This window comes from Netta rufina, assembly GCF_964035555.1.
Source record: "Netta rufina genome assembly, chromosome: 1".
Taxonomy (NCBI): domain Eukaryota; kingdom Metazoa; phylum Chordata; class Aves; order Anseriformes; family Anatidae; genus Netta; species Netta rufina.
Genome location: NC_140123.1, coordinates 151,847,077 through 151,873,781, shown reverse-complemented (window position 1 = coordinate 151,873,781; position 26,705 = coordinate 151,847,077). Strand labels below are relative to the sequence as shown.

The 26,705-nt window shown below is 50.1% G+C and overlaps 1 protein-coding gene across 27 annotated transcripts in view; it reads left to right on the top strand.

The window, feature by feature from the left end:
- RBFOX2 (RNA binding fox-1 homolog 2) overlaps positions 1-22,287 on the top strand; it is a 157,873-nt gene extending 135,586 nt beyond the window's left edge. For 8 of the 27 annotated variants that reach the window (XM_084300266.1, XM_084300254.1, XM_084300259.1 and 5 more), the window contains 5 exons: positions 814-946; positions 9,073-9,115; positions 13,999-14,087; positions 15,056-15,128; positions 16,297-22,111. In XM_084300266.1, coding sequence (XP_084156392.1) covers positions 814-946; positions 9,073-9,115; positions 13,999-14,087; positions 15,056-15,128; positions 16,297-16,341 — 383 coding nt within the window. In that variant the 3' untranslated portion in view covers positions 16,342-22,111. The other 19 variants (XR_014619070.1, XR_014619071.1, XM_084300264.1 and 16 more) reach the window with 16 other exon arrangements.
- Positions 22,288-26,705: the final 4,418 nt, after the last annotated feature.

Here is a 26,705-nt window from a genome sequence, read left to right as displayed (position 1 = left end):
CTACAAAGTACATATTATACACGCTGTTAAACCACCAGTCTGCAGGGCCCCCGGTGGCATGCACCTGGGCGCGCGCTGGGTTGGGTTCGTGCCTGGCGACTCGCTCCCTTCTGGGCGTCTGCTCCTTACAGTATTTGCAGATGCCTCGAGGGCTTTCCATCGTTTCCTCGTGAGCCAGTTCACGCCAGCGTTAAAGAGTAATGAAGCAGGCCCCGTTAGGCGTGGGGCCGGGTCCTGGTCACGCTTTTTTTTAAGTGAAGAGGGGCTCTCGGAAAGCTGGCACTTTATGGGAAGTTTCTGCTGCTGTTATATGGGCTATCTTGTCTTTCAGGCTTTAAAATGAACATACAGAGGATTGGGTGGCAAAGAGTGGGAGGGGAAAGGAGGGAAGAGACTGATGTAAGTTGATTGACTTTAAGGGCCTCTTGACAAATTATTTTAAAGAGCCTCTGCAGTTTTGGAAGAGCCGCCTGCTGTATTGATAGTAACTCTCTGCGCTTCTCGGACTCTAACCAGACTGCATGGCGGTGTCAGAAGGGGGGGATTTGTACCCTGTTTGTGGTGGGCAAGGCATGCCGAAGCATTAACCTCTTGCATGCCAAACCTCTCTGCAACCCCTCTTCCCCTGAAGGCCATGGTGTAGCAGGACGTATGTATCCGATGCTTGCTGGGATAGAAGCATGCCCCTCTGCAGGATTGATGCAAAACGTCCCACCGCTGTGGAGCTATTGTGTCACCTTGTTTGAAGCAGGCGGTTGTTCCCTGGGCAGGAGCTCGGATCCTTTTCACCCTCCACCTTGTCTGTCTTTCCAGTTCCAGGCTTCCCCTATCCAACTGCAGCCACCACAGCAGCCGCGTTTCGGGGAGCCCACCTGAGGGGCCGAGGAAGGACGGTTTATGGGGCAGTCCGGGCAGTACCTCCCACAGCCATCCCTGCCTACCCAGGGTAAGCACTGGTCACAAGAGCAGAGTGCTCTGCACAACCGTGTCAAATAGCTAATTGGCTAACAAAAACCTAACGAAAATTGTCTGGATGGTGAGAGGCGGGATATTGCAAGTGCAAGAGCGTTTTGCACACAACGGCATCCAACGGGGGCAAATCTAAATTTTGCCTGAAACAATTCTCAGTTCTTGCAGCAGCCTAAAGTGCTGATGTACTCCTTCTCATAATTCCTCAATTCGTCTGCCTGGTATTTGTCATCCATTGGCCCAATACATGGTAGTGCTACTGAGAAGGATGCAAAGAGAGGCCTAAGATTTCTGAAAAGTTTGTACTCTCTGCGCTCCCTTTGTGGTTTTCTTACCCAGGAATGAGGAATATTATCCATTACCTTCATGCCTCACCATCTGACAGTAGGATACAGAAGAGCCAGTTACCCACAATGGATTTGCTTTCTTTGTTGGAGACAGTTTAAAAAGGTTTAAAACAAAGATTAATCAAGTCCATTAATTTGAAGTTGGGAGTGTTTGGGATACAGGGAGAACGAAAGTGCAGCATTCTTCTAACTGTTGTATGAAGCGGTGGTGAATGCGTGGCCTCAGCACACTTCTCTGCCCTCTGACTTTTTGCTAGTAATGCAGTGGAATAGATTCTGTTACAAAAGAGTATTCTGCTCTTCAGAGTACAGGGAACCAGGTTTGTACGTGGGTTTTGTTTGGGGATTTTTGTTTGTTTAAGTGTGATGGAGTGACAAATACATCGGCAAATCCCTTCCTTTTTCTTTTTTTTTTTTTTTTTTTTTTTGTTTGATTTTGATGATTTATTCATATTGCCTGTCTCTGGAATTTTGTTTGCCATATTTTCCAGGCAAGTTTCTCAGAAAGAGTAGGAGTAGGGACAAATCCTCCAACAGGGAAAAATGGATTGACCCTTTTATTACCCCCCCTTAGACTAGCCCCAAAAGGGAAGAAAATAAATGACAAATCTTTTAATAAAAAGAGAGGAGGAAGCCACACAGGATGTAAAGATCTGGCCTGATGGATGCCGGATAAGCTTGCAATGCCTTCTGTAGCAGATGAAGCAGGGAGAGCTTCTGCAGCCCTTTCTTGTTAGAGTCCATTTGATATTTAAAGTGAAGCTGAAGGAAGCAAGCTGCAGCGGTCACGTATCTGTCTAGCTTTGCTCTCAGACAAATCTGGCAATGTTTGTATTTAATTCACCCAGAGACTTAAAATGAAACCTCCTGGCTGAGCACACAGGCCTTCAGAATGGAGCAGTTCTTCTGGACTTGTAGATCCACCTCTCTGTACCGCTGCTCTTAGTTCATATCGTACGTCCTCTAACCATAGCCTCTGACCTGCAGCTTGTCTGTCTGTTGCTCTAAAAATGACCCAGCCCTGTTTGATTGGGAAATGCTTCATGGTGAAACAGAGAAGCACAGCTAAGTGCTGCCGTCTAGGAGGATATGCAGCACTTGCACCGGGGAGGGGGGGTACGTGCTTCACTCGGGGCATAGCAGCTAGATCATTCCTGGGAGAGGCTGTCAGCAGGGCTGCACCGAGAGGGACTCGAGCCCTGTCTTTGATTTAAACCCAGCCTGAGTCCCCTGTAAAGGGTTTATTTCTGTTTGGAATATAGGCCAGGATCCAACGATTGTCCCTTCCAAATACTGTCTTGTGACTCTATTTACTTAGATTATGTTGGGTTTGTCTGACGCTGCTGACCGATTTCATGTCTTCATGGGCAGTGTGCTATCCCGTAAATACTTGCGGGACAGCAGTAAACAAATTGCCTTCAGAAATGGCCCAGAGCTGCCCCTCATCCCAACCACTGGGATGCAATTAACTAATTCTGGTGTTTATTGTCATCATAGTCGGAGTCTCTACGTGCTGTTTTGTAGATGGAATTTGATTCCTTAGGGAATGATGTAAATTGTGCTGTTCAGCTCTGTGTCGCAGTAACCTGTAGGACAGCCACAGCTCTGTGTGGGCACTGCTGACCTCCCCTGAGTCAGGGCAGTCACACATTCCTGACACCTTATCCTGCATCAGTTGCTTTCTTCCTGGCCAGTGGGAAGCTGACACCGTAAGATCTGTCAGCAGCACGTGAATGATCGAGGTTTAGAGTCTTGTGGAAGAAGACAGTAAAGTAAGCTGCGGGTGAACTCAAACCTGGTAGAAGGAACTGATTTTCACAAAACTTTAAAAATATGTTTTAATACTTTAATACATTTTAAAAATTAACAGTACCCCTGAATGTGTGAGCTTAGCAGAATTCAAAAAATACAGAATGTAGAATAATAATAAAAGCTTGTTGGAATTGCCATGCTGGATCAGACCTGAGGGCTGTTCAGGTTAGTGTATAATATTTGACAGCATCTGCAGTGCTAGATGCTCCAGAGGAAGGTGCAAGAAATGGTATCATTCTTAATACACACTTTTTTCAGGATCTAAAGCAAAGATTTACTAATACATATGTAAAAGGTACGTACGGGTATGTACGGACATGGATGTTTATCCAGGGAAGGTTATTCATACAGTAGAAAGCAATTGCTCAGACCATTTAGATAGTCACCCAAGCCTGACCTCAGAACACAAAATGCACCCTTCAGTGTATAACTGAGGCAGCATTCAATACTAGGATGGAGGCTTTATAACCTCTAGTCTACAGCGTGATTAAAGCCAGTGCAGGAATATTGCCCTGATCTGCAGCGGCCGTGCTTTCTAAACGAAAGCTGACGAATTGCACTTCAGCCCAAAGGCTGTAAGAATTAAATGAAAACCTTAAAAAAAAAAAAAAAAAAAAACAAAAAAAAAACATGCCTACTGTAAAATTCTCCCAACTAAGTAAGCTCAATCAATTTTATTTCTCAAACTGTAGGTGAGGCATTGGCTTGTTCATGTTCATTAGGTGCATCTATGAAGAGCAGGCTTGTTAGAGTAAAGTGTAATTTAGTCTAGGAGTGTAAATATGTAGAAGATTCTCTGACTGAAAGAAGTAGATAAAAGTCAGACTAGACATAAGGCAGTAGTGATTTTTGTGGTTTTTTTTTTTGTTTGTTTGTTCTTTTGTTTTGCTTTGTTTGGTTGGTTTTGGTTCCTTTTACAATACAGTCGAATGTTGGTACAGCTCGATTAATGATATGATGGCTGCTTTACAAAATCAGCATATGCCTGGTTCTTGTGGATGTCTTTTAGCTCATCTATTGGGCTTTTCACAGATGCCACTGAGATTCGATGGGGCTGCTTTACGCTTCTGGTCAGTCTACGTAACCAGAATGGTCTCTGTGGTTCTCAAGCGAAGCTTCTGCCAACGTTACGAATCACAAATGTGGATGTTTTAGCATGTAAATAAACCTTGCTGAATTTCAGCGCTGGCAGTTGGTATCAGCTAGGTCCCAACTGAAGGAGAGAGGATGCATGTGTGCTTGGTTGCTTGAACTTAGGAAGCCTTCCTCTTACATGTTACTAGTGTTCCTTGCAGTTTTCTCTGGAGAGCTGATGCTAGCATCTCTTGCTGACAGGATTCTAAGTTACACGAACAGTGGCCTGATCCAATGTGGTAATGCTTTTATTAATCCAACTGGTTGTGTTTGGAATAACTGTTAAAACTGCTAACCTGTTCATAAACCAAGTCACTTCCTCTGTCATGCATTTGCCTTTCCTGCAGGAGCAGGTGGAGTATCACTGCTAAAACACTCCAGATCCTAGATAGAGAACCCAGCAATGTAAGTCACTGCCCCAGGAGCCAAATTCTTTGTTATGTGGTTGTCAAAATTTAGCTTCGACAAACATGATCTCATGGCCTGCTTCTCCCTGCTGAAGTGGCTCCCCTCTTCCTCTAACAAGGGTCTCTATCTACATATCTGCTCCCAGCGCTCTTGGAGACAACAATAGCTCTGTCCATTGGGAATGGAGTGTACTTTTCCTGGGGAAGACAGCGAGACTGAATTATTCAAGCAGTAGCTAACTCTGCAACAGATTTATTTTTATTTACTTATTTATTTATTTTTTTTTAGTAATAGCATGCAGAATTTTGGCAAGATACGCTGGGCTTTTTTTTTGTGCGTGCGTGCCTTACAATAGGTGGGTGTCTGAGGGTGGCAGGCTCTTGGCAGCATTTCGCATTCCATCTGACGAGTTAAAAAAAAAAAATAATTAAAAGAAAAGCTAGCACTCCATGCCTTCTTTTTTCCTTAATGCTTCTGGTTGGTAAGTCATGCACATTAGGTCCACGAATATCGCAGATGGTGGGGCTGATGCTTTTTAAAGCCTTGAGTGAGTTTGTGCGGAGCTGTTCAGAGGAGAAAGCAAGAGGAAATCCCTCAGTACCAAGGACACGCTTGAACGCACACGGGTGGGGGGCGTACCCTGTCTTCCTTCCTCATCCTTCCCCAACCCCTGTCCCCAAGGCAAGCTGCGTAGTCCTATGCCAGCAAACGCTCTGGTAAGGGTGGCTCTCTGGGCTCTGGTTTATCGATTTTGCTGCTTGAAGTTCTGAGAGAAAGAAAAAAAAAAACAAACAAATGGCTTAAACCAGAAAAGGCACCATCCCATGGAAACCCTCCCAGTCGCTCCTCTCTGCTCTGGAAAATGCCGTGACTTAGCAGGGACTCCCACTGCACCTTCCAATTCTCGGACCTTGGACCAGTCACCTAACCTTTTTGGCTCATTATCTCTGCTTGTGAAAGCAATGCATTGTGGGTATTTTTGGTTTTTTCTTTTCAATTACATTTCTCTGTGTTTACTTTGATCAGAATTGATTGACTTGTTTTTCCGGAGGTGTTGCATCGGTTCTTTAAGATGCTGAATAATAATACTTTGCATGCTTGTGTGATCAGCCGAATCTTATCGCATGTCTAATGTGCAGGGTAAAAAGCAGGTGATGTATGGATGTCAGAAACAAAGCCAAGCAGCCCCGTGGAGCTCAAATAAACAATCGTACCCAACTCTCTGAAACGTGCTTCCGACATAGGTGATTCTGGCCCCTGTGGGATGCCTTCTGAGGGGCTTCTCGATTTCCAAGCCCACTTCACGAAGCCCATGTCTCCATGTGTGTAGGGGGTAACTTAAAACAATTCCAGGAGAAAAAAACAAAAACAAAATACAAAACAACAACAAAAAAAAAAGAGTGGAGGTTTCTAAACCCTTGTTTCTCTTCTTCAGGACATCAGATCTTTTCGAGTCTATTTTTATTGTACAACATGGTTGTTCCCCTCCCTCTCTCCTTCGCATACTGTCTCCCCCTCTGCCCGCCCCTTCCCCTTTGCATGCCATGGAAGATGACTTGGAGCCGTCTAGCGTGCGTGCGCACACACATTCTCTTGCTGATTTGCTCCTGCCAAAAGCCCAGGTTGTGGATTCATACATCACCTGCCTGTGTAAAACGCATGTGCATGCTGCCGTCCTCAATAACCGGAATGTGTTTTCTGTTCTTTTGTTTTTTGTTTTTTGTTTTTTTGTTTTTGTGTGGATTTTCTGCAGTGTGGTTTACCAGGACGGATTTTACGGTGCTGACCTCTATGTAAGTACACACACCGGAGCCTTCTCATCCCCAACCCCTGACAAGCCAGCCTTTTTTTTTTTTTTTTTTTTTTTGGTTTGTTTGGTTTGGTTTGGTTTGGTTTGTTTTTTTTTTTTAAATATCATTTACTTTAATTTTCTTCTTCCTTGTGGATATATATATTTATATATTTAGGAATGCAAGCATGCTTCTCTGTCACTGCGCTTGCCCCTGGGTGCAAGACCTAAGCCTTTGGGTTTCCTGATCATTGCCAGGGTCAGTTTACTGGGTGTCCTCTCCCCCACATGCACACTGCTACTAATCAACCTGAGAGATGATTAGCGAATTAAAATTTCTCTCAACACTTCTCTCGTTTACATAATTCGGATATAAAAATAACAGGACTGGTTTAGCCTCAGACCTTCCCTTTCCTTCTCCCCCTCCACCCTCCCCTTTCTCTCCCCTCTTGGGGCCCTTTCAGGTTTGATTTGTGCAGCCCACACTAAACAGTGCAAGCTGTATGTTTAAAAACGTTCCTGTGCCACTGGGACGTGGAGATTATCCCTTTGGGGAAGGCACTGGGACTGATTAAAAATGGAGACCGAGATGCTAGAGTGAAAACTGACATCTCATTTTGCTAGTCAAAATGGTACCTAAATAGGCTAGATTCTCTTTACAATTCCCTGAAGAGGTAAAGTACAAATACATGGAGATGTTCGGTTAGAGAAGTCAGCAGCCTCCTCCTGTTTGGGAATTAGCTCTGATACCCCAGGAGGCGTTGTCTGTCATTGCCTTTGTCCTACCCAGCCAGTCGGTGTTGCAGATCTCCAGGGCATCTGTATACAAAGCTGGGTTGTGGCTGTTGTGGATCGAGGGACTCTGGCCAGTAAGAAAAGCGGTTTCCTCTCCGATGGAGAGCTGTTGCAGAGCAGCTGGGATAGGAGCGTGCCCTTCGTAGCCAAAATATTCAGGTCCACTACTGCCATCACAACCTGTGGCCTTGTCTAGCTCTGGCAAAGCTCCCAAAGTTACAGGTAATAGCTCTCTGGAGCTGGGGATGCTTTGTATTGGTAGTGGCATGGTTGTCAGCATGGATTTCACGTCCCTGCTCCTTTGAAGTTGCTGCTCCTGACGTTTATGAAGAGGACCCTGAGGGGTTAGACTGAAGATAATGGATGGAATTAGCTGTTGGATTTTCTTGGCTTATATGGAGGGTCAGGTCTTATAAAGGCACTTTGCCCATCATAGTTTACAGCAGTCAGAAGCTGTACTCTCTACACGTAGACGTTTTGGGTGCATTTCTTCATTCTTACGTACGCCAGTGTGTGCACATCCCTCAAAATTTGACCTGCGTAATCAAGTGTTCCTGTATTAAATGCTGTCAAGGGCTACATGAGAGTTTTGGGTTCTCCCATCTCAATCCTAGAACACTAGCTCGACAGAGCACTGAGTTTTCTACAGCAGGCAAGCAAATGAGCAATACCTTCTGCTTAGTGCCTCTTCCCTCAGAGTATGGCATATAAAAGGTTGTCATGTTGAAGTGGAAAACTGGCTGGGGTTACTCCCTGTTCCTTTTCAGAAAGCTCCTTCAGAGCTTCCATTGCTGATGGGGACGAGATGCTTATCTAGCGTGTTGTAAAGACAGGGACTTCAGCAATGAAGAAGCCCCATAACCCACCAGAAAACTTGGTGCTGCCGTGTGGTAGCATCACGTAACGCAGAGCCGAGCCTCCAAGGCAGGTTAAAACTGCGTGGTGACCTTCTGGCGACTTTGCTTCCAGTGGTTTAGGTCTCACTGTGAGAAAGCAGGACGGCAGGACAGGGTGCTCATCCAGGGAGGTGGTGCTGTGTTTTCCTGTGTTGTTGCTGCCCTCCAACAGAGCTCAGAAAAAAAAATAAAAAATCATAATCCTGATGTGAAGTTACCCTTCCAAGCGATTTGCTCATTGGCACACGTAGAAGGAGTGCAGCATCCCCGTGCCCCACTGATGTGCAGTGCTGATCTGTGGAAGGAAAGGCAGAGGGCTCTTCTGTTAGGTTTAGCCCTTTCTGGCTGGTTTAGGGGGAAAATTAAACTGAGGTTCCCTTAGGGCTTCAGGGTGGAAATGACCCTGAGCTAGGAAGGAGTAGTTAGCGGTAGGCAAGATGAAGGGGACATGTCCCGAGTTTGGGCTGCTTTTTCTGCATAAGTACTACGCACCGATTTCTCGTTTTCCTCCTCCTCCTCTTCCTCACTCCTTTTTTCTGTCCTGGGGCAACCATCCTGCTAGCCGCGCCTTCTCTGAAGAAGGCATTCCACCTCTTGTTGGATGCATCCCACTCTGGCAGGACACCTGAATCCATAAAACAACCAGCCCCAGGCCGCAGAGGGCATCATTTCGGATCCTAAGAAGGGTTCTCATTCCTCTACAATGGGGTCAATCTGGGGCTGGGGGGGGGAGAAAAAAAACAAACAAAAAACAAAACAAAACAAAACAAACCACCTGTGTGAAGACCACTCCTGCCTGTGAAAAGCGTGCTTGCATCCGCCGGAAAGAAAAGGCTGGTGAGCCCCGCCGCGGGCTGTTTGTATGATTGTTTCTTTCCACAGCTGTGTTTTTTTGAACTGCTCTTCCTGTGTTCTGTTATAGAATAGTCTTACAGGAACCAATCATTAGCGCTAAAATACCTCAGGTAGGAGTGCCAGTGTGACCTGCCAACCGATCAGATTGTGGATTGCAGTGGAAAAAACTGAATTATACTAACCATTCCAGCACCACATTGGAGATGGGAACAGAGGCTTTTTTAGGGCAGCGCAGACTCCCGTGTGAGCCAAGCCCCCGCCGTAGCAGGGCGGCGTGTGTCCAGATTTCACACCGAGTGGCATTTCATTCGAAAACTGTGTATACGTAAATTCAACGGAAGGGTTAACAAGGTCATGCTTGTCCCATTACCATGTAGAAGCACCTGCTGCAATGGACGCTGTTGTCCTGTCACCTCTTTTAATTCATTCATGCTCATTCCTGGTGCACGTATGCCACCCCTTCTAATCCAAAAATACTGGAAACGGTTCTGGCCCTCTCTGCTTCTTAACTTCTGCTCTAGGGCACTGTAGGGGTGGAGAAGGCACACTCAAGTCACGACAAATTGAAAGATCCCCAAACCGGGCTCTCCGTCTAAACTGGCAGGTGGTCAAATGTGTCCAACTGGTACCATGAGTTGCACATTGCTCCAAGGGTATGGGAATGCTCGTGGCATCGAGTAAAGGGTGCCAGCAACATGCTTTGTGCACCTGCCTGAGGCAGCAAGGGAAGAAGAAAAGGGAGGCTTATGGTCATAGGATACACCGACAGAGTAAGCTGTAGGTTTGGATTTCCTCACGTTCCCATTGCGTTGTCAGATAATATGGACACAAAGAGTAGAAGAGAAGATGGGACTTATTTTGTGCTGAACTGTGCAGCCTTTACGTGCTCATTTATTTGCGTTAACACGTTCAGTAATTGGAATGCTGCTCTAAATTGGGATTGCAGCTTCCGATATATCTTGTTTTCCCAGGTTTGTTTCCCTGAAATAACGCATTATTGAGAATGCTATCAGCTAATGTTAAAGAAGGGATTAAAAAAATGTTTTCTTGCTTCACTGATGAGCCAAGGATGATAATATCACCGAAGAGTCATTTGAAATTTGGGCTCTTGTGAACACCTGAGCAAATCCGGTTGTTTGCCAATTGAGATCTATAGGCTCGGGCTCTCTACACGTTCTCATGGGAAAAGGGGTTCAGCACAGCCCCAGCAACACCGGCAGGATAACAAGAGAAGGAGAACTTAAATTAGGATAAGCAGCACTTAGAGTTGTGTTCACCTCTCTCACCTGCTCCCCACACAATCCAAAAGACTGTACCAGAAAGAGCCCGTCTTGTTTGAGACAGTCCTTTTGGTTGTCGACTGGCCCAGTAAAAATGCATAAGGCTGTTTTTAAACTGTCCCCATTGACAGAAATGTCTCTGAGCTAACGTCTTTGCAAGAAGCTCAGACACATCCATCTCCTTTGAGACAAGGCTAAAGATTTTAGACTGAGCCTAGACGGGTAAACCTGTCCCTGTGGGATGGCTTCACTTAAATAGATGGAGTGGGGAGGTTGCGCAGCTGTCCTGGGTTTCTTGCACAATGCCACTCGATGGTGTCTTCTGTTGCAGTCTGGAGGAGCGTGGTGCAGCTAGCCAAGGGCCTTTTAAAAATTATTTCTTCTTTTATTGGGAAACACGATTGCTCATGGTGGGTGAGGATGCTCTACTCTGATACAGTTCATACTTAACGAGAGTACCTGGAGTGAGTGGCATCAGAAATCACTAGGGGCGGTAGGACCTTGTAGCTGAGGTGACGGATGAGCTTTGCCTACCAGTTACAGTTCTGTGTGAGCAGGGAGGGCAGGAGAAAGCACCTGGGGCATTGGGCAAGCTGAGTAGGGCTGGAGATGCATTGAGGGAAGTCCACCTGGGTCCCGGGTTAAGGAGAACAGGAGCGTCAGCTGGGTGAGGTGACCTGCACAGCCTGGTGAAAGCGTTTGTGGACTCAGGAGGAGTGCTCGCTGCAACTGCCCTCCTCCGGCCTTCACCCTGTTTCGGTGGACCTGCTGGTCACGCTAAACACATTCCCGTCTCAGAAATCCCCCAGCTGTCCTCACTCATTGCTCCTGTGACAGGAACGTACCATGGCCATTATAATCCCCATTTTTGGTTTTATTTGGAGTACACACGAGTAGGCTTTGCAGGCCGCTTGGAGCCGAGCGGCCCTGCCCGGGAGTGTGTACCCCTATCCCGTGACATTTTTTTTAAATTAACAGTAGCTTCAATTTTGCATCAGTGCATGGTTAAAAAGCAATACACGTCAGCTATTTCTTAACTTCATTTCTCCAATGAATTATTTCTCCTGTTTTTTGTTTTTTTATTTTTTCTGTTTTTCTTTTTTTTTCTTTTTTTTTCTTTTTCGTTTGTTGTGCAGTCGACTGAAGAAATGTTAACATCCCGCTCTAAATCTCTCAGTGGAGTCTCTGTTCCCTTCTCTGATATAACAGATGGGTTATTGCTTGTTATAATTATTAACATCGTGGTGTGGGACAGGGCTAGGGTGGGAGCCATCCCGGGGGCGGGGGGGCGAGGGCGGGAGGCTGCGGGGAGTCGTCGAGGTTGGAATGTTAACTCCAGTGGTGACTGACTGTTTCCGTAATAGCAGGTTGTTGTGGCTGCACGCTCTAGTACTTGAGGCTGTGTACTTCACTGAGCTTGTGGTAGAGCCTAGGGCGAACTGCTGTCCCAAGAGAATGCTGGGATGGATAGAAACTAGCCAATATGAGTCTGAACGTGGTGACTTTGCTGGTTGTTCTAGCTCCAGATGTCAGCATGCTTAGTTTTTAATTTTGATTAATAAATGTTACGCCATCCCTCCCCCTCCCCCTTCCCACACCTGATTCCAACCCTTTTCTTTTTTTCTTTTTTTTTTTTTTCTTTTCTCTTTTTCTTTTATTTTGGTTTTGTTTTCCTTTACGAGAGACGTGAGTTAAACGAGAATTACATGATAACCCTTTTCTGGTTTCAAACTGCATCTCGCTGCCATGTGTAGGGCCTGTGCCAGTCACGTTTTGGAACGGCTTCGGATGTGAAATGTGGCTGGTAGGTGGGAGAGAGGGTGGGAATCGGGGGGGGCTGCAGCAGCCTGCCCTGCCGAAGGACAGCACCAAGGGGAAATGTCTTCCACGCCGTGCCCAAGTGACAGACCACATGAAGAGTTTAGGAAGGTCACGAGCTTAAGGAAACGCCACAAGCTCCTAATTTGGTGAGGTCGGTGAAGGTTTCATTTGGATTGCCCCCTTGTTCCCCTTGTCTCTGTCATGTTTTGGAGGTGGAGGTAGTGGTGGCACAGCAGTAGCGTGCCAGAAAGAAGCCAAAACCTCCCCAGAACATCAATCTGAAGGGCAGGGATTGAAACCACTAGGTAAGGGGGACAAAACCATGACACAACGTTCCTTTCAAGCAATGTGGTGATGTTTCACAGGTGATTATTTGCCTTACTGTGTTCTATTAACTAGAAGATTAAAAGCTCTGCAAGTCCCTCTCCTCCAGAGTAAGAAACCGTCCCCAGGTATGTTTGGGGTAGCATGCAAGCCGTCGTGGGGGCAGTCCCACAAGGGCAACCAAAATGAAGTTGAAATCGTGACTTCTATTTTAAAGGCTGTCTAGACCCAAACAGCGCTGCTGAGCCAAGACAAAGTCTGCCCTGCAGTGGAGCTGATCTTGTCCTCTTAGTTACATACAGCCGTAAGATTTATAGGGGAAAAAGCGGTGGAGATATTTTGAGCTGATTCTGGAGGTAAAGAGCATAAGCCTGCCTTCTGGTCCTTCCAACTCTTGAAATGTCACTTAAAAGGGAAAAAAAAAAAAAAGCCAGAAGCAATCTGGAGTTTTCTGATGTTATTTATGGCTCATTGTGTTTCTGGCAAATCAAAGCCACGGTTCATTTACCATTGCTCCCCCATAGAGTTTACAGAAACGTGTTCAGAAGCATACAGTCAGGGAAGATCTAACCTGGGCTTCAGAGCTCTGTCGTGACTGCCACGCAGCCTTAGCTCCCGGTCTGCGAGGTGGCAGGCATCCGTCCCTCGTTACTGCGAGCTGCACGGAGCCGTGGGGCTGAGCCTGGGCTTCCTCTGTTGGTGGGAATTGTGGTAGGACACTTGCAAGCCTTCCTCTGGGCCAGGATTTATGTTTTGCCAGCTCAGCTGAAACTACATATTTAGGATCTGCCTCTTCCCAGTGCAAGCATTTTAAAGAGCTTTACTACAGATGTGTAACATAGGTGTAAATGCAGCAGCAGTACGGTCTGCTCAGACGTAATTTCCCCCAACCTGTTTCTTTCTTACTCTGAGGGAGAGGAGAATGCTCCGGTTGGTATCTGTGTCAATTTGCTTGTTGGCAGCCCTTTAGACCACCAGAGATTGACTTTTCTGACCTTCTTTTACTGATTGCTTTTTGGCTTCTCTGACTATTGATGCTTTTATGCATCTGAACCAAAAGAAATTCTAGCCTTTGGGGTCTCCCAGGCTTAGAAAAGAGACAAAGGAGAAAAAAAAGCAGGAGCTCCTCTGAATGATGCCCTTTCTAAAATACATGCTTCACAGAAAATGCCCACCTCTGATTTCCCCAGCGTAAGAGGAAGGGGACATAGAAATTACATTGCATACAGTATTTCAGCTCTCTTCTGATTTTCCATTCCTCCATGCCAAATTTAGTTTCCTACAGGGATATCACCATGCCCAGGCTTACTTCAGTTTATTCCTTGCACTAAACTGGGAAATGGAAGAGCCTCCTTAGTCCTTCTGAGCAAAGGGAGATAGGAGTTAATGGGCGATGCTTGTGCTAGATAAGACATGGGAGCTGATGCAGTTTGAAACACTTCCTCTCCTTGTGATGTGTGTGATTCCTTTTTTTTCTTTCTTTTTTTCTTTTTTCAAATTTTTTTTTTTTTTTTGGCTCTGCGTGGGTGGACAGGTATCTGTAAAGTCAGTTCTCTTCTCTCCTGCAGGGTGGATACGCAGCCTACAGATATGCACAGCCTGCTACTGCAACAGCAGCCACGGCCGCTGCAGCCGCTGCAGCAGCTTACAGCGATGGGTATGTAAGGGGGAGGCATCCCCGGGGGCTAGCTTGCTGTGCTTGGAGGTTCGAGGAGCATTGATCCATTACAGTACTTCTACTTTCCCCGTTTCTTTGTCTTACTTGCACTCGCACGTGCACACTTGCATGCACAACCCAACGTGAAAGATTCGAGTGCACGACTTGTCTCTCTCTGCTCCTGGGGCGCTGTTGCCCTCCGGTCTGTGTGGGCTGGCACAAATCCTGGCCTCTTCCTTTATCCTGGTGGTTCTCTGGGCACAGGAGGCAGTGTGCTTACGGCCTCAGAGTTGAGAGACCTGGTTTGCATCGCTAGCTCCTTGCTCTGTGACTCTGAGCAGGTCGTTCCATCGCTGGGTGCATTTCTCTCCCCATCCATGAAGTAAGAAGGGTTCAGCTCGTCCAGTACTCTCGGGCGTTTTAACATGTAGTCCTGCGTAAATGCAGAGGGTTATCATCATCAGAGTGCTTGCCTTAAGATTTGTTATCTCCCGTGCACTAAGGCTGTGTTTTAATCTTTAATCTGCGCATGTCAGAGCGTTAAAGTTCATGCTCCCTCCTCATGCTGGAGAACCCCTTTGCTGCTCTCCACTTAGCAGCTGCTACCGTGCCAGTAGCACTAGCACCAGCAGCCGCCCTCCTCCCAAATTGCATCGCTCGAGGTAAGGGATGCACTAACCGTCTCGCCAAGGCGCTGACCTCTTTCCTACAGGTTGAGCTCACGGCTTCTGCCACCTTCCTCCTCGCAGGCCGGTCCCTGCCCATCTCATACGGTGCATGGCAGCATGCCCATCGGCTCTCTGCGGAGAGGGGCTGCCTGTGTGCATGTGTGTGCATGTGTGCATACATGTGTGTAGAAGGGCATGCTGCTTCCTCCATCGCCCGTGGTCAGAAGGCTGTTTCTCTGCCCCTCCAAAGTGACTTTTTTTTTTTTTTTTTTTTCTCTCATGTTTTCTCCCTCTCTTCAGTTATGGCAGGGTGTACACAGCAGATCCTTACCATGCCCTTGCCCCTGCCGCTAGCTACGGAGTTGGCGCTGTGGTAAGTTGAGATTTTCTTCCTTGTGCTGTTTCTCATTCCTAGCACGGGCATCAGCTGCTCACGGTGTGTATCAGGGACCAAAACTCTATCCAGAAATACCTGTCCACTGAGGGAGGAGGTCCTTAGCTGCAGTGCTGGCTCCCCATTCTGCATTCCTGTGTCTGTCTGTGCGCTCTAGGAAAGGAGCTGGGTTATAGGAGACCAGATACCATTTAGTCTTGTACATCTTGTACAAAGGAGGAGGTTGAAGGATGACCAAACACATCAGGAGCCAGAATGTCATTGCTGACTCGGTATAACCATATCAAGGAGATGGATAGAGCAAGAACCAGCAGTGGCTGGAGATGCCGGACATCCTTTCTTGCCTTTTTCATTAACTTAATTAAGAACCCTTTAGAGCTCTGTTGCACGATGAGAAATCAGCCCAAGGGAAAGCGAGGGAATAAGTTGTTCTTGTGACATCTTGCAGCAAAGCTGCTCCACTCGGTTCCCTCTTCCACCAGCGGAAGGATGCGGCGTCCTGCCTGCCAGCAGGAGTTACACAAGGGCAGGGATGAGGTATATTGGCATAGGACGGGAGCGGCACAGCTTGCTGAAAACACATGCTTGCCCATCTGCTTCCAGCCAGTGCAGGAGCTGTGTTGCTGCAAAGGCTGCAACGCAAATGTGCGTGGAGGAAAAGACACCCACATACAGCTGGCTGCAGTGGAGCACCTCCCTTTGGGCTCAGCGCATCACGCGCATTCCCGTTAGGGTCAGTGAAGGAAAAGCAGGGATTTCTAGGATACCAGGTCATCGTGTCTGTTTTAGATCTCCACCTTAAGGTGAGGTGAAGAGCATCCTGGAAGTGTGTGTCTGCTATCCAAAAAGTCAGTCTAGACAGCTGGCTCAGAGGTTATGACCTGTGAGTCCCGCCTCTGGTACTGAACTCCCTGTGACTTGGGCTTGCCAAAGTTCACCTCCAGCTGTGAGCACGTCCTCCAGAGCTATGTTTTTTGGTTTTTGCAGGCAGAGTTCTCCTCTCTTACTCCTTAGGGGGACTGATGGTTGCGGGTCAGTGCCAGGACACTTCCATTAATCCTTCTGAGAGCGTTTGGGCACTGCCCCGGAAGGTTTCTTCCAGGTTCGCTACCTAACAACCTCTTCTCTTCTCCTTTAATTTCTACAGGCGAGTTTATACCGAGGTGGCTACAGCCGATTTGCCCCCTACTGAAGTGACGTGAGCCCCCTGCAAGTGGGACAGCCCCCCCAGTTCATGAGGCCTGGCTATTGCAATATTTACTAGTAGAGGAACTCTATAGCAAGATGAGGAGGAAAAACAAAAAACAAAAGAGAAAATACTTTTTTATACCTCACTATGTTCTTTGAATATGTATTTTTTTTCCTTTAAATTTCTGCCTTTAATTCTTTTGTTCCAAAGATTGTGCTTTTTTTTTTTTTTTGGTTGTTTTATTTTTTTGGTTGTTTTCCTTTTTTTTTTTTTTTTTTTAAACTGTGGTAAAAAATAATGCATTTCCGTGTCTGTATGTTGGTGCATAGCTTATCCTACCAATCACGGAAAAGGCGATTAGCGTTAAGGAAAGCTGTTAGAAACCGAATATCATGCAATTAATCAGGAACACACAGACAGAGTTACTTCCCTGGGTCTGGTGCTTGGTGCCTGGGAGACAGGAGGACGTGAGGGAGAAGTCTCCACCTGCTGTGTTTCTGGTCTGCAGAAGGAAGCACTCCCTGGCTGTGGCTGGGACCTAAATGCTGGTGGGAAATAGTCATTTACACGCGGAAAAAGGGGGAAATGCAGAGACTTTCCTCGTTTTTTATCACCATCTGACGCGCACAGGTCTGGGACAGTTTCAGCAGTATCAGGACTTTAGACTTGGCAAGAGAAGATTTCCTCAACCTGCCCAAAGACTTTGGCTGTTACCCGCTGTATAGGGGACGAGACTTTGAAAGGAGTTTTTTTGCGGAGGATGATCTTCCCCCTACACACAACTTACTCTAGCTGATTGTTGTCCATTGCTGGTGGCTGTAATTACCTTAGTTTCACATCCTCCTTTTCAAGATCTTTCTCCCTTGCTGTCCCCTTCCTCCCTCTCTTCCTCGAGGAGTGGCAGCCGCAATGCACCACCCCACAGAGCACCTCTGCTGCGAACAGTGAGCGGCGACAAGGCGGCGGTGAGGCCTCGATGATGAAGAAAGCTGGGGCTGAAGACTCAAGCATCAGAGCCGTGTTCGGGCACGCCGAGGTCCAGCCCGCGAGGTCTCTCTCCTCCTGCTCATCCTGAGCTGCTTAGGCACTACTGCAAGTGACCTGTTCCAAATAACACGAGCGAGACAAACGAGTCATGTATAAGCTGCTGAGGTGAGGGTCACGCATGTGGGTTCGTGGCGGGGGAAGAGTGTCGTGTACATCCAAGCGTGATCCTGAGGTAGTTTTGTTTAGGTCCGGAGGTTGAGGGGAGGCAGAAGCGGCTTGCACAAGCTCTGAATTCATAGGAACGTCCCACCACAAGCTGTATCCAGGGCCCTCACAGAGCCACGTTGCAAACCCCGGGGCCGTTTTGCTCAGCCTGCCATAGAAAGCTGACGCCCCTGGGCTGCCGGGTCCGTATTGACACTACATATGATAAGATTTGGAAGAGGAGAGACCGTTCAGGGGAGGACTCCACGACTCCCGAGACCGTCCCCCTTCTGCTCTCACCAGCAGCGATCTGGCTGGGTTACAGAGCTGGCTTTTTAGCTGGCGGCAGGAGCAGTGCTGCGGCGGGGAGCTGCCGCTCTCCAGCCCTCCCCACTCAGCCGCTGGCCCCGAGCGCTCCCAGCAACCCCGATGCTCAGAGGCAGGTGCTCTTGTGCTCTCTCTGACCCTGTGTTAGCCTAAAAAAACCCGCACTTCTCTGCCTCAACTCTCTCACTTGGTACTGGGGTGAGTGTTTCACCCCCAGAAGGGCTGCTTGGAGCACGGGTTCGCTGGTGGAGCCTCTCCCAGCTCCTGCCGCACGCCTTCTTCTCCACCCCCAGCTGATACCAGAATAGGAAACCTCCTGCATTTAACACTAAGCGGTGTCAGCCAGCAGAGCTCCCCGAGGAGGTGTCCTGGCCCAGCCATGCACAACCACGCGTTTTTTTTTCCTCTTCCCCAGCGAAACACGCAGCCTCTCTGGGCGCAGCAGAGAGGAGGCACCTAAAGGAGAAGGATGGGGAAGCCATGAGTTAAGCTAGCGACCCTAAAGCTATTGATTCTCTGGAGGAATAGCTAGAAAAAGGGGACACCAAACTGCCAGCCTGTTGGCCACCTTTCGTTGTTGTTGTTTTTGTTTTTGTTTCTTTTTTTTTCCTGGTTTTGTTGTTGGTTTTTATTAATTTTTTTTTTTCCAAGCCAAAGTTTGGTTTGTTGCTGTTATGACAATTTTTTTTTGTTGTTTGTATATAAATATTTTAGTTAGATTGAAAACGGGGAAGGGGGGAACAGGGCGGTCGGGGGCTTTCACAAAACCTAGGAAACGAGGGGAAACGGGGGGCACGCGGGGGGCTTTGGCTGAGCTGAGGGAGGAGGCGGGGGTAGGACCAGTCGCGCTCGCCCCCCCTGCCCCCGTCCTGCGGTTCAGTTCAGCTGGTTCTGACTGCGGCTCCCCAAAAAGCTGGGCTCGCCCTCCCCGCGTGCCCTCCCTTGCCCCTGGCGGTGCAATCGTCCCCGTCCCCAGCTCTGCCTCCCTCTCGGCCCCTTCCTGCCTCCCGGCGCAGTCTATGCACGGCGGCTTCAGCCCACCCCGCGGCTCCTGAGAGTCGGAGGGCTTGCGTGCGGAAGCGCCCACCCTTTGCGGGGCCGCAGTCAGTCCTCTGCTGTAGGATCTCCTGAGTGATGCCTGCCTGCTCCACGCCAGCCAGCCTGGGGCCTCCCCGAGCCCGGCCAGCTCCTTCCCTCGTGCCCCGGAGTTATTTGTCACCGCGTCCCCGGCCACCCGCTCGTGGTGCCCGGGCGCTGGAGGCGGCTGGCTCTGCGGAGCGCCGTGCCTCCCAAAAGCTTCCCCGCCAGCTGAGGCTTTGCAGCGAGGTTTCTGGAGGAGCTGCTGTGCCACGGCAGCAGCGCCGCGCTTTCTTCTTGGCAAACAGCGGCTCCGGGTTCGCTCGGAGGCGCAGCGAGCTGGCTTGAGATGGGTTCAGAGCAGCCAAGCCTTGGTTACGTACCTGTCTTCTGGAGAAGCGAGGACAAAGCCTATATCTCCCTATGCAAAATGATTGACTCTTCATGAGTTAACCCCGGGCCCAGACAGCAGCTAGTGCTTGTCCCGGAGATGGATCTGCAGGCGCGAGTCCCCAGGGCTTGGCTTTCAAAGGGAAAACCTGCACGAGGCGGGCTGGCAAATAGCTTGCTGCTTGCCACCTTGCCTGGTGGCACCGGGGTTCCTCTTGGTGTGGAGGACGAGACGTTCCTCGAAGTGTTGCTGTCTGTACTGTCTTGCAGTAGGTCTGGCCAGCACACCGTATTAATACCGGTATAATTTTGGATTGAAGTGCTAATTTTTTATTTTTTTTTTTAATTCTTATTATTTTTTCTTTGGAAATCTGCTGGTCCGTCTGTCCGTGTGGATATATAGTTGTGCTGGTACAAAGGTGAGCTCTACTGGCGTAGCGCGTGCCCTGCTAGGAACGCCCTCGCAGCGCTCCTGCACCCCGATGTGACCGTCCCCGTGCTGGGCAGGCTGCCCCGTGGGGTTTGGGACCTGGAGCCAGCGGGGAGCCCAGTCCGAGCCTCCTGCAGCTCTGTGGCAGGCGAAGCAGTCGTGCAGATCCCGTGAGGTGAGCTCGGGCAGACAAAGCCATGTTTCTCGGCTGCTGAAGTGCCCGAGAGCTGCAGGCTGGGCTTGCTGGGGAGCTTTGGGATGCTCAGGGCTCTGTCGGTGATCCTCAAGGACGATGTGGGAGCAGTCGGGGCGCTCCTCCAGGTCTGTTTCCCCGGCCCTAAAGCGAGAGCCCTGTCCCAGCCCTGAGAGCAGAGGAGATCACGCCTAGGGGAGCACTTAGAAATCGGCTAAAGGGAAAAGCAGGGGCGAGCTCCGGGTCTGGCTCCAAAGGGGAAGGACGCCCGTGGGCAGCTGCCGGCCTGGCGGGGTCGGGGGATGCTGTCCCCGGTGCGGAGGGGCGATGTGTGAAGCGTGTTACCTGTTTGCACTGTTTTAATATAGGACGGGGCGGGAGGGGGGGGGGGGAAAAAAAACCAACAACAAGCAGCAACCCAACCTAGTGAACGCGATGAACATCCGATGTAGAACTTCTCTGTGTTTTTATTTTGTCATGCTCTTGGGAAAAATGTCCAACATTTTTGTAGTATACACCAGTGAGACTTGATTCTTTGTTGCATAAAACACTATTTTTGGTGATGTTAATGTCTGAAAAGCCTCTTCCCTCCACCCCCCTCTCCCCACACACCTTACCGGTTGCCCTCTCCACCCTCTCCACCCCGGTCAAACTCCTCTTCTGCAAGGAAAACTCCACAGTCACCCAGGCAAGCAGGAGGCCGATGGCCGGGGTGCGAAATGGGGCCCTTCCCAAGCAGGCTCTGGGGTTTCTCCCTGGTACACGTTCCTCTAGCCAGGAGTTTGCAGGACAGCAGCCCCCGGCCCTCTGCAGCGCACACAGCAGCAGCAGACCCAGCGGGACGTGGGGACACCCACCTCCCGGCTCCGTTGCTGCTGCTGACCCTGGAAGGCAATTTTTTGGGGTCTTGGAAAGCTCTGGCAGCGACTGCCCTCTGGGCACGGGGCTGAGCGCCTGCAGGGCCCGGCACCCGCGTCCCCCACAACCTTTTAGCACGTGGTGGGACGAGGGCACGCCAGCCAAAAGCCTCGCCCCATCTCACCAGGAGATGGCTGGTATCCGAAGCCGTCCACCCCAACACTCATTTTTTGGCTGGCAGTCAGCAAAATGCCAGTTCATCTTGATTTTTTTTTTTTTAATTTTTTATTTTTTTTTTTCCTTCCCTGAAGTGGGTCAGTAGTAAGTCTCCTGCCAGATTGCCAGCTCTCCGCTGCTGGAGGGGCTCGTTGTTTCCCCCAGGAGCCAGTTCCTTACAGAAGCCAGGAATCAGGCCTCCCACCGGAGCAGTCTCGGTTCGCTCATGTTTTGTTTTGTTTTTTTAATTTTTTAATTTTTATTTTTCTGTTCACGGGATTTTGTGTGCGCGCGCATGGTGTAGTTTTGGCAGCTTGGTTCGGCTGCGCTATCAAGTGACGAAATAATCCTCTCTTACCCCAGGGGATACGATTTGTTTTGGTTTCTTTTTTTTTTTTTTCCTTTTTTTCTTTTTTTTTTTAAATCTGATAAATCCTGCTTGTACATAGCTGGAGCTAAAACCTGGGGCTGACAGCGAAGGAGAGCCGGGGCCGTAGAGCGCCGTGGAGCTGGCGGAGCATTTTACTGACCTCACAGGCTGATCTACTTGAGACTTGGAGATTTTCCGTGCCAGGCTGAGATGCCGCAGCACCTCCAAAGGCAGCGACCGACTTGCCCCTATCACACGCGGCCTCCCCAGCACCTCCCATTGCCAGGTACCGCCGGGGAGCAGGACATGTCCCCCCGCGGGACGCGGTCCCTTCCCCCTGGATCATTTCCTAGGACGCCCGAGCCGCTTGCCCAGGGTCCCATTTCCCTGCCGACTCTGGAGAAGCAGTATCTGCATCCCAGGGCTTTGTGACAGCCTCTAACTTCCCGCCCCCCCCTCGTTAAGTATCATATTGTATAGTAGCTTTCAGACCATACAGTATTCATTGGGTTATTCCTATTATTATCAAGTAGCTGGAATTGTGAAGGTCGGAGTAGTTAGATCTTTAGCTTTTATTCCTTTTTTTTGTATTACTATCCATGTGTATAAATTATTGATCATGTTGCTGGCTTTTATAAACTCTAAGCAAGGGGGGAAACCCTTCCTAACCCTTTGCAAATGGTAATGAAGCACTGTTTTTAAATAAAAGAGAGAAACACCACCCTGCTGCCTCCTGCCTCTTCTCTGTTTTGCTGTGCCCCAGGTGAGTCGCGCTGGTGCCATCCATCTCCCCGCCGGCCACCACCTGAAGAAATTGGGGAGCTGCTTGGAGGAATGAGCCTGGATGAGATGTCGTAGCACCAAGAAAGGGCGAAACCTTGGCAAGCTACACCAGCAAAATCTCAGCCTGGTGTGCTCGTGCTCCAAGCAACCCCACTCTTTTCCCCGCTGCCCATTAGCAGAAAGCGCCGGGTGTTTGCCGTGCGATAGGGAGCCTTTTTCCCCCCCCCTAAACCTAATCTGTGTTTGAACCCGTCAGCTTGGAAGGCCACGTGGCCGTTTCCAGTGGCAGTATCGGTGTTTTTTCTTTCATGCCTGTGTAGCCGGGCTCCCGCTGCTGGCGTTAGCGCGGGTTTGATCGTTATCGCGCCCGGCTGGAAGCCGCCGCGCTTGTGTCGGGCAGAAATCTCCGCCGGGAGCTCGGCCCCGGCTTTTAATCACCGCTCCCGTTGTCCTGCCTGCAAAAGGAGCATCGCGGCGGATGAGGGGAGCTTCATTCATATTCCGTGGAGCGCTCAGAGATCCTCAAGTGAGAGGTGCCGTGCAGATACATACACAAATAATCAGATGCCTTTTCCGCTGAAACGATCCTAAAAATAACAAATAATAAATCCCTGTGGGCAATTTGCAAGTAATTATGGAAACACAGCCGAGTGAAATGATACAGCGGAGCAGGCCGAATACAGTTGAGGGCAGCACATGGTTATTTATTATTTTTATTTTTATTTTATTCTTTTGGAGCTGCAGGACTCCGGGCGCAAAGGGAAGGGGGCTCGGCGTGCCCCCGGGCGGCGGGGCCGTGGGTAGCGCTGCGGGGAGGAGCGCGCTCCCGGAGCATTCCTCCGCGGTGTTTACCGAGGAGCTGCAGCGTGTTCCTGTCAGATGATGCTCATTTCGTTCTAACAATAACCCGGGAGGATGTTCAACAGAAACTGCTAAAATTAGACGCCTGGAAGTCAGGGCTGGGTGATTGTCACCGAGGAGCTGGTTCGGGGGAGCCGGGAGGGGTCTCGAAACGAAGCCCCCTCCGTGCCGGGACAAAGGTGTAAGGCAGGGGTGATCTTAAAAAGTGCAGTAGAGGCGTTGCAGGTATCAACCTGCCTTCATTTCAAGGCAAAGCAATAAAATGGCTGATCCTGGAATGGGCTAATAAGCCCTTTAAGGTGTCGTATTGCTCAAGGCGGGCTCATCGGGAGCGGAGCTCGCCCAAGGAAGCTGACACCGGTTCTTTGAACAGACTGCGGGTTGGTTGAGGAAAGGAGTGCTGCTGGCTTAAAGCGTTTCCCTTCTGCAAGTGTAAATAACAATAAATAATGGATGATCCACGAGGCGGTTGTGGCTGAGCACCAGCCGCAGCACGCGTTTCGGCGTGCGTGGGCAGCGTCTGCAAAGGCTGGAGGTACCGCGGTCCCGGCGGTCCCAAAACTGCTCAGTGAAAAGATTTAAACCCCAAATCCTAATGCCCAGGGAGAAACCCTGATCCACAGGCCAGCAGCAGGGCCAACCTGTGCTCAGGGGTTTGCTGCTGGCCTCCTGTTGCCCGCACTGCCGTGGGATCGAGAGCCCGAACATCCCTCTGATGGGAGACCTCAGCAGCTGTTGTGGGAGGGAGCGTTGCCTGCACGCTTCCTTTCTGTCCTTATAAAAAGAGCTCTCTATCTGTTTATTCCCCCAAAAGAAGGATCATTCACTGCTCTCTGGAAGCACCTTACAAGGCGCAGAGATCTGACTTTTCCTAGGGTTGTAACACACCCTGGCGTTCGGGCCTCGAGGCGAGAAAAACTCCAGCCCTACGCGCCGCGGACGGACGGAGGGACTTGGCTGCAGTGAGTTATTGCTGAGGAATTCCTAAATGTCACCCAGCCCCGTGAGCTCCGATGCCTCAGGCTGCCCAGCCTCGACCTTCACTGCGGCTGCACCACCCACGGGCCTGGCTCCAGCTCCAGCCCTTCGCCCTGGGCTCGCAGCGAGCCTCCAGCCCCAACCCCGGTGTGCTGCCGGTCCTTTTTCTGCTGCCTGGTGGAGGCAGCCCCACAAACCCAGCCCTGCCTTGGCGTGCTGCACCCAGCGAGCCCTCGCCTGGCTCCTCGCAGCCCCTCGGCGCTCGGCTCCCTCGCTGCGGCCTGCGGGCACCCGGAGCAGCTGTCCCACTTTGCGGAAACTTTCTTGCCTTTTTAAGGACATGCCGAGTGCCGTGCTCTAACTTTAGCACAAAGGTATGGTTGACTTGGCTTTTTTTTTTTTTCTTTCTTTCTTTTTTTTTTTTTTTCTTCTCTTTATTAATGGATGGATATAAATACATCTGCTCTCGGTGCCTGTCTTGTTCTTCCATGTGTAAACACCCAGCTCTGCCCCGGCTCTTTTGGATGATAAATTCCTCAGCTTTTGAATCACAAATCACTTTGTGTGTGTGTGTGTGTGTGTCGGGAGGAAGCGTCAAAGCGCAAAGTCACTTTGCTTTTTATAGCAGCGGCGCTCTCCAGCTGAACTCGGCTCAGAAATCACTGATTTCACGGAGCCCTGCAGCAGCAGCAGCAGCAGCCCCTGCGTGTTTCCATCGCTGCTAAAATAGCCTTCGTGCCCAGCCGGAGCCCTCGTGCTGCAGAGCGCTGCCCTCCTCTGTTATTTGCCAAGGGTGCCCCCGTCCTCCCCGGCCCGCAGGCTGAGGAACCTCTCCGCACGGTGCAAGCACCAGGGCTTTGCTTTTCCCACTTGGTGCACCCGAGGAAAGGGAAAACCTGGCCTGATCCCAAACCTATTCCCTCAGGAGGTGGGAGGCACCGTGCTGTTCATGCCATGGTGTGAGTGGTGCTGGGGAGAGGAGCCTGGAGGTGTCCTGAGGGCCAAACTGGGCAATGCAGGGGTGAGGGTCTCAGGGGTGTTCCCCTGCAGCAGGGAGCAGGGAGGGTTTCTCCCAGCAGTGGTGAATCCCCCCTTGGCACACGGAGAGCTTTCTTTGCTGTTTTTCTTTCAGTGCCCACACTTCTAAATGTTTCTCGTTTCAGGGGGAAACATTTGGGAGGTTTTCGTTGTGGCTGGGGGTGAGCGGCAGGCAGGCCTCCCCCCGGTCCTCTTAATGGAAAGAGACAATCAACCCCCTTCCCCACCAGGTGGGCCACAAAACCCAATGATATAATAATAAATGAGCGCTCTGGAACCTCCTCCACCCTCGGCGAGCAGGGGGGTGTGTGTGTGCCTCCATGTCCTGCTTGCAAGCCCCTGGTGGAGGCTTTTCACGGAGCATCCCCACGTCCTCTTTGCTGCCTCCCGTCGAGGAGAAGAGCTATGGGAGAGGTTTTGATGCTTCGCTTCCCACCCTGCTGGGATTTTGGCTGTTCCTGCCTGCAGGTCTCTCCCCGCTCATGGCACCTGGGGATGGTCCAAAGCAGCTGTGGCGCAGAGCCAGGTTGGCCCTGCGAGGCAGCAGGGACTTGGTGCATGGTGGGCCTACGCTTGGGTTTCCTTCAGAAGAGGGGAGATGTTTGATTCCCCAGTGCCCTTGTGTGGATTCGTGTGGCTCCGTGTGCCCTTCTGCTTTTAGCAGGGATCCTGAGAGGCCCCAAAGGTGCTACGTGCAGCCACCCCCTTGCCTCCCCGCAGCCGTGCCTGCACAGCTCCTCCGGGGCCCTGTAGTTCTCAATTACCCTGCTCTGAGCATCCCTGCCCAAAACACACGGACATTTGATCTGAGGTAGGAGCAGCAGAAAGGCAGATTTTGGTGGTCTTTGAATGGTCTCTTCTTTAAACAGTGTTCCTGCAAACGTCTTGGAGAGGTCCCAGAGCTTGGTGTTACCAGCCCTCATCTCTCCAGGTCATGGTAAGGTGCCTGGGGCTGTGGTATCCCAGGATCTCCTGGCTCTCCAGGTGCAGGATGGCCGTTTCCAGAGCCAGAGCTGTGCTGCCCCGCTGAGGGCCTGTGGTTATACTGGGAACGGGACCTGCTTCTCCTCTTCAGCCTTGTAAGAGCCACCAATCACCAACCTGAGGAACAGGGCTAAGACCTGGCTGCTGGTGGCCTGGTCACAGCTGCTTCGTGCAAAGAGAACAAGCCCTCAGGTGGGAAATCTGGAGGCCTGGAGGTGGTCCTAACTCTAAAAGTAGAGTCAGAAGGTGACTGAAAGACACAGGGATGGTGTAGCATGGCAGCACGGCACTGGGGAGGCAACTGGGTCCCCTCTGCTGGGAGGTCTGATGGGCTGTGGGCTCTGTTTGGGGACATCACCTCCTGCCCACAACCCCACATGGTGCCTCCTGCTCCTCACCTCCATCTGAAAAGCACGGCTCGTACCGCACACTGGAAGTCAGCTTCAGCGATATTTGTGCTCCAGAGATTGCTTCTGCGAGGAGCCATTCACATTCACATTTTCCCTGCCATCGCTGTGGTTTTACCTGTTCCTGATATCAAAACATGGGGGTCATTTGATGCTCAGTTACCGAATTCCCCAGCCCCACCAGCGGGTGCTGTTGCGGTGCCATTCGCACGGGTCCATCACGGAGTTGGGGACGCTGTTCCCAGGTCCGGCTGCCACCCAAAT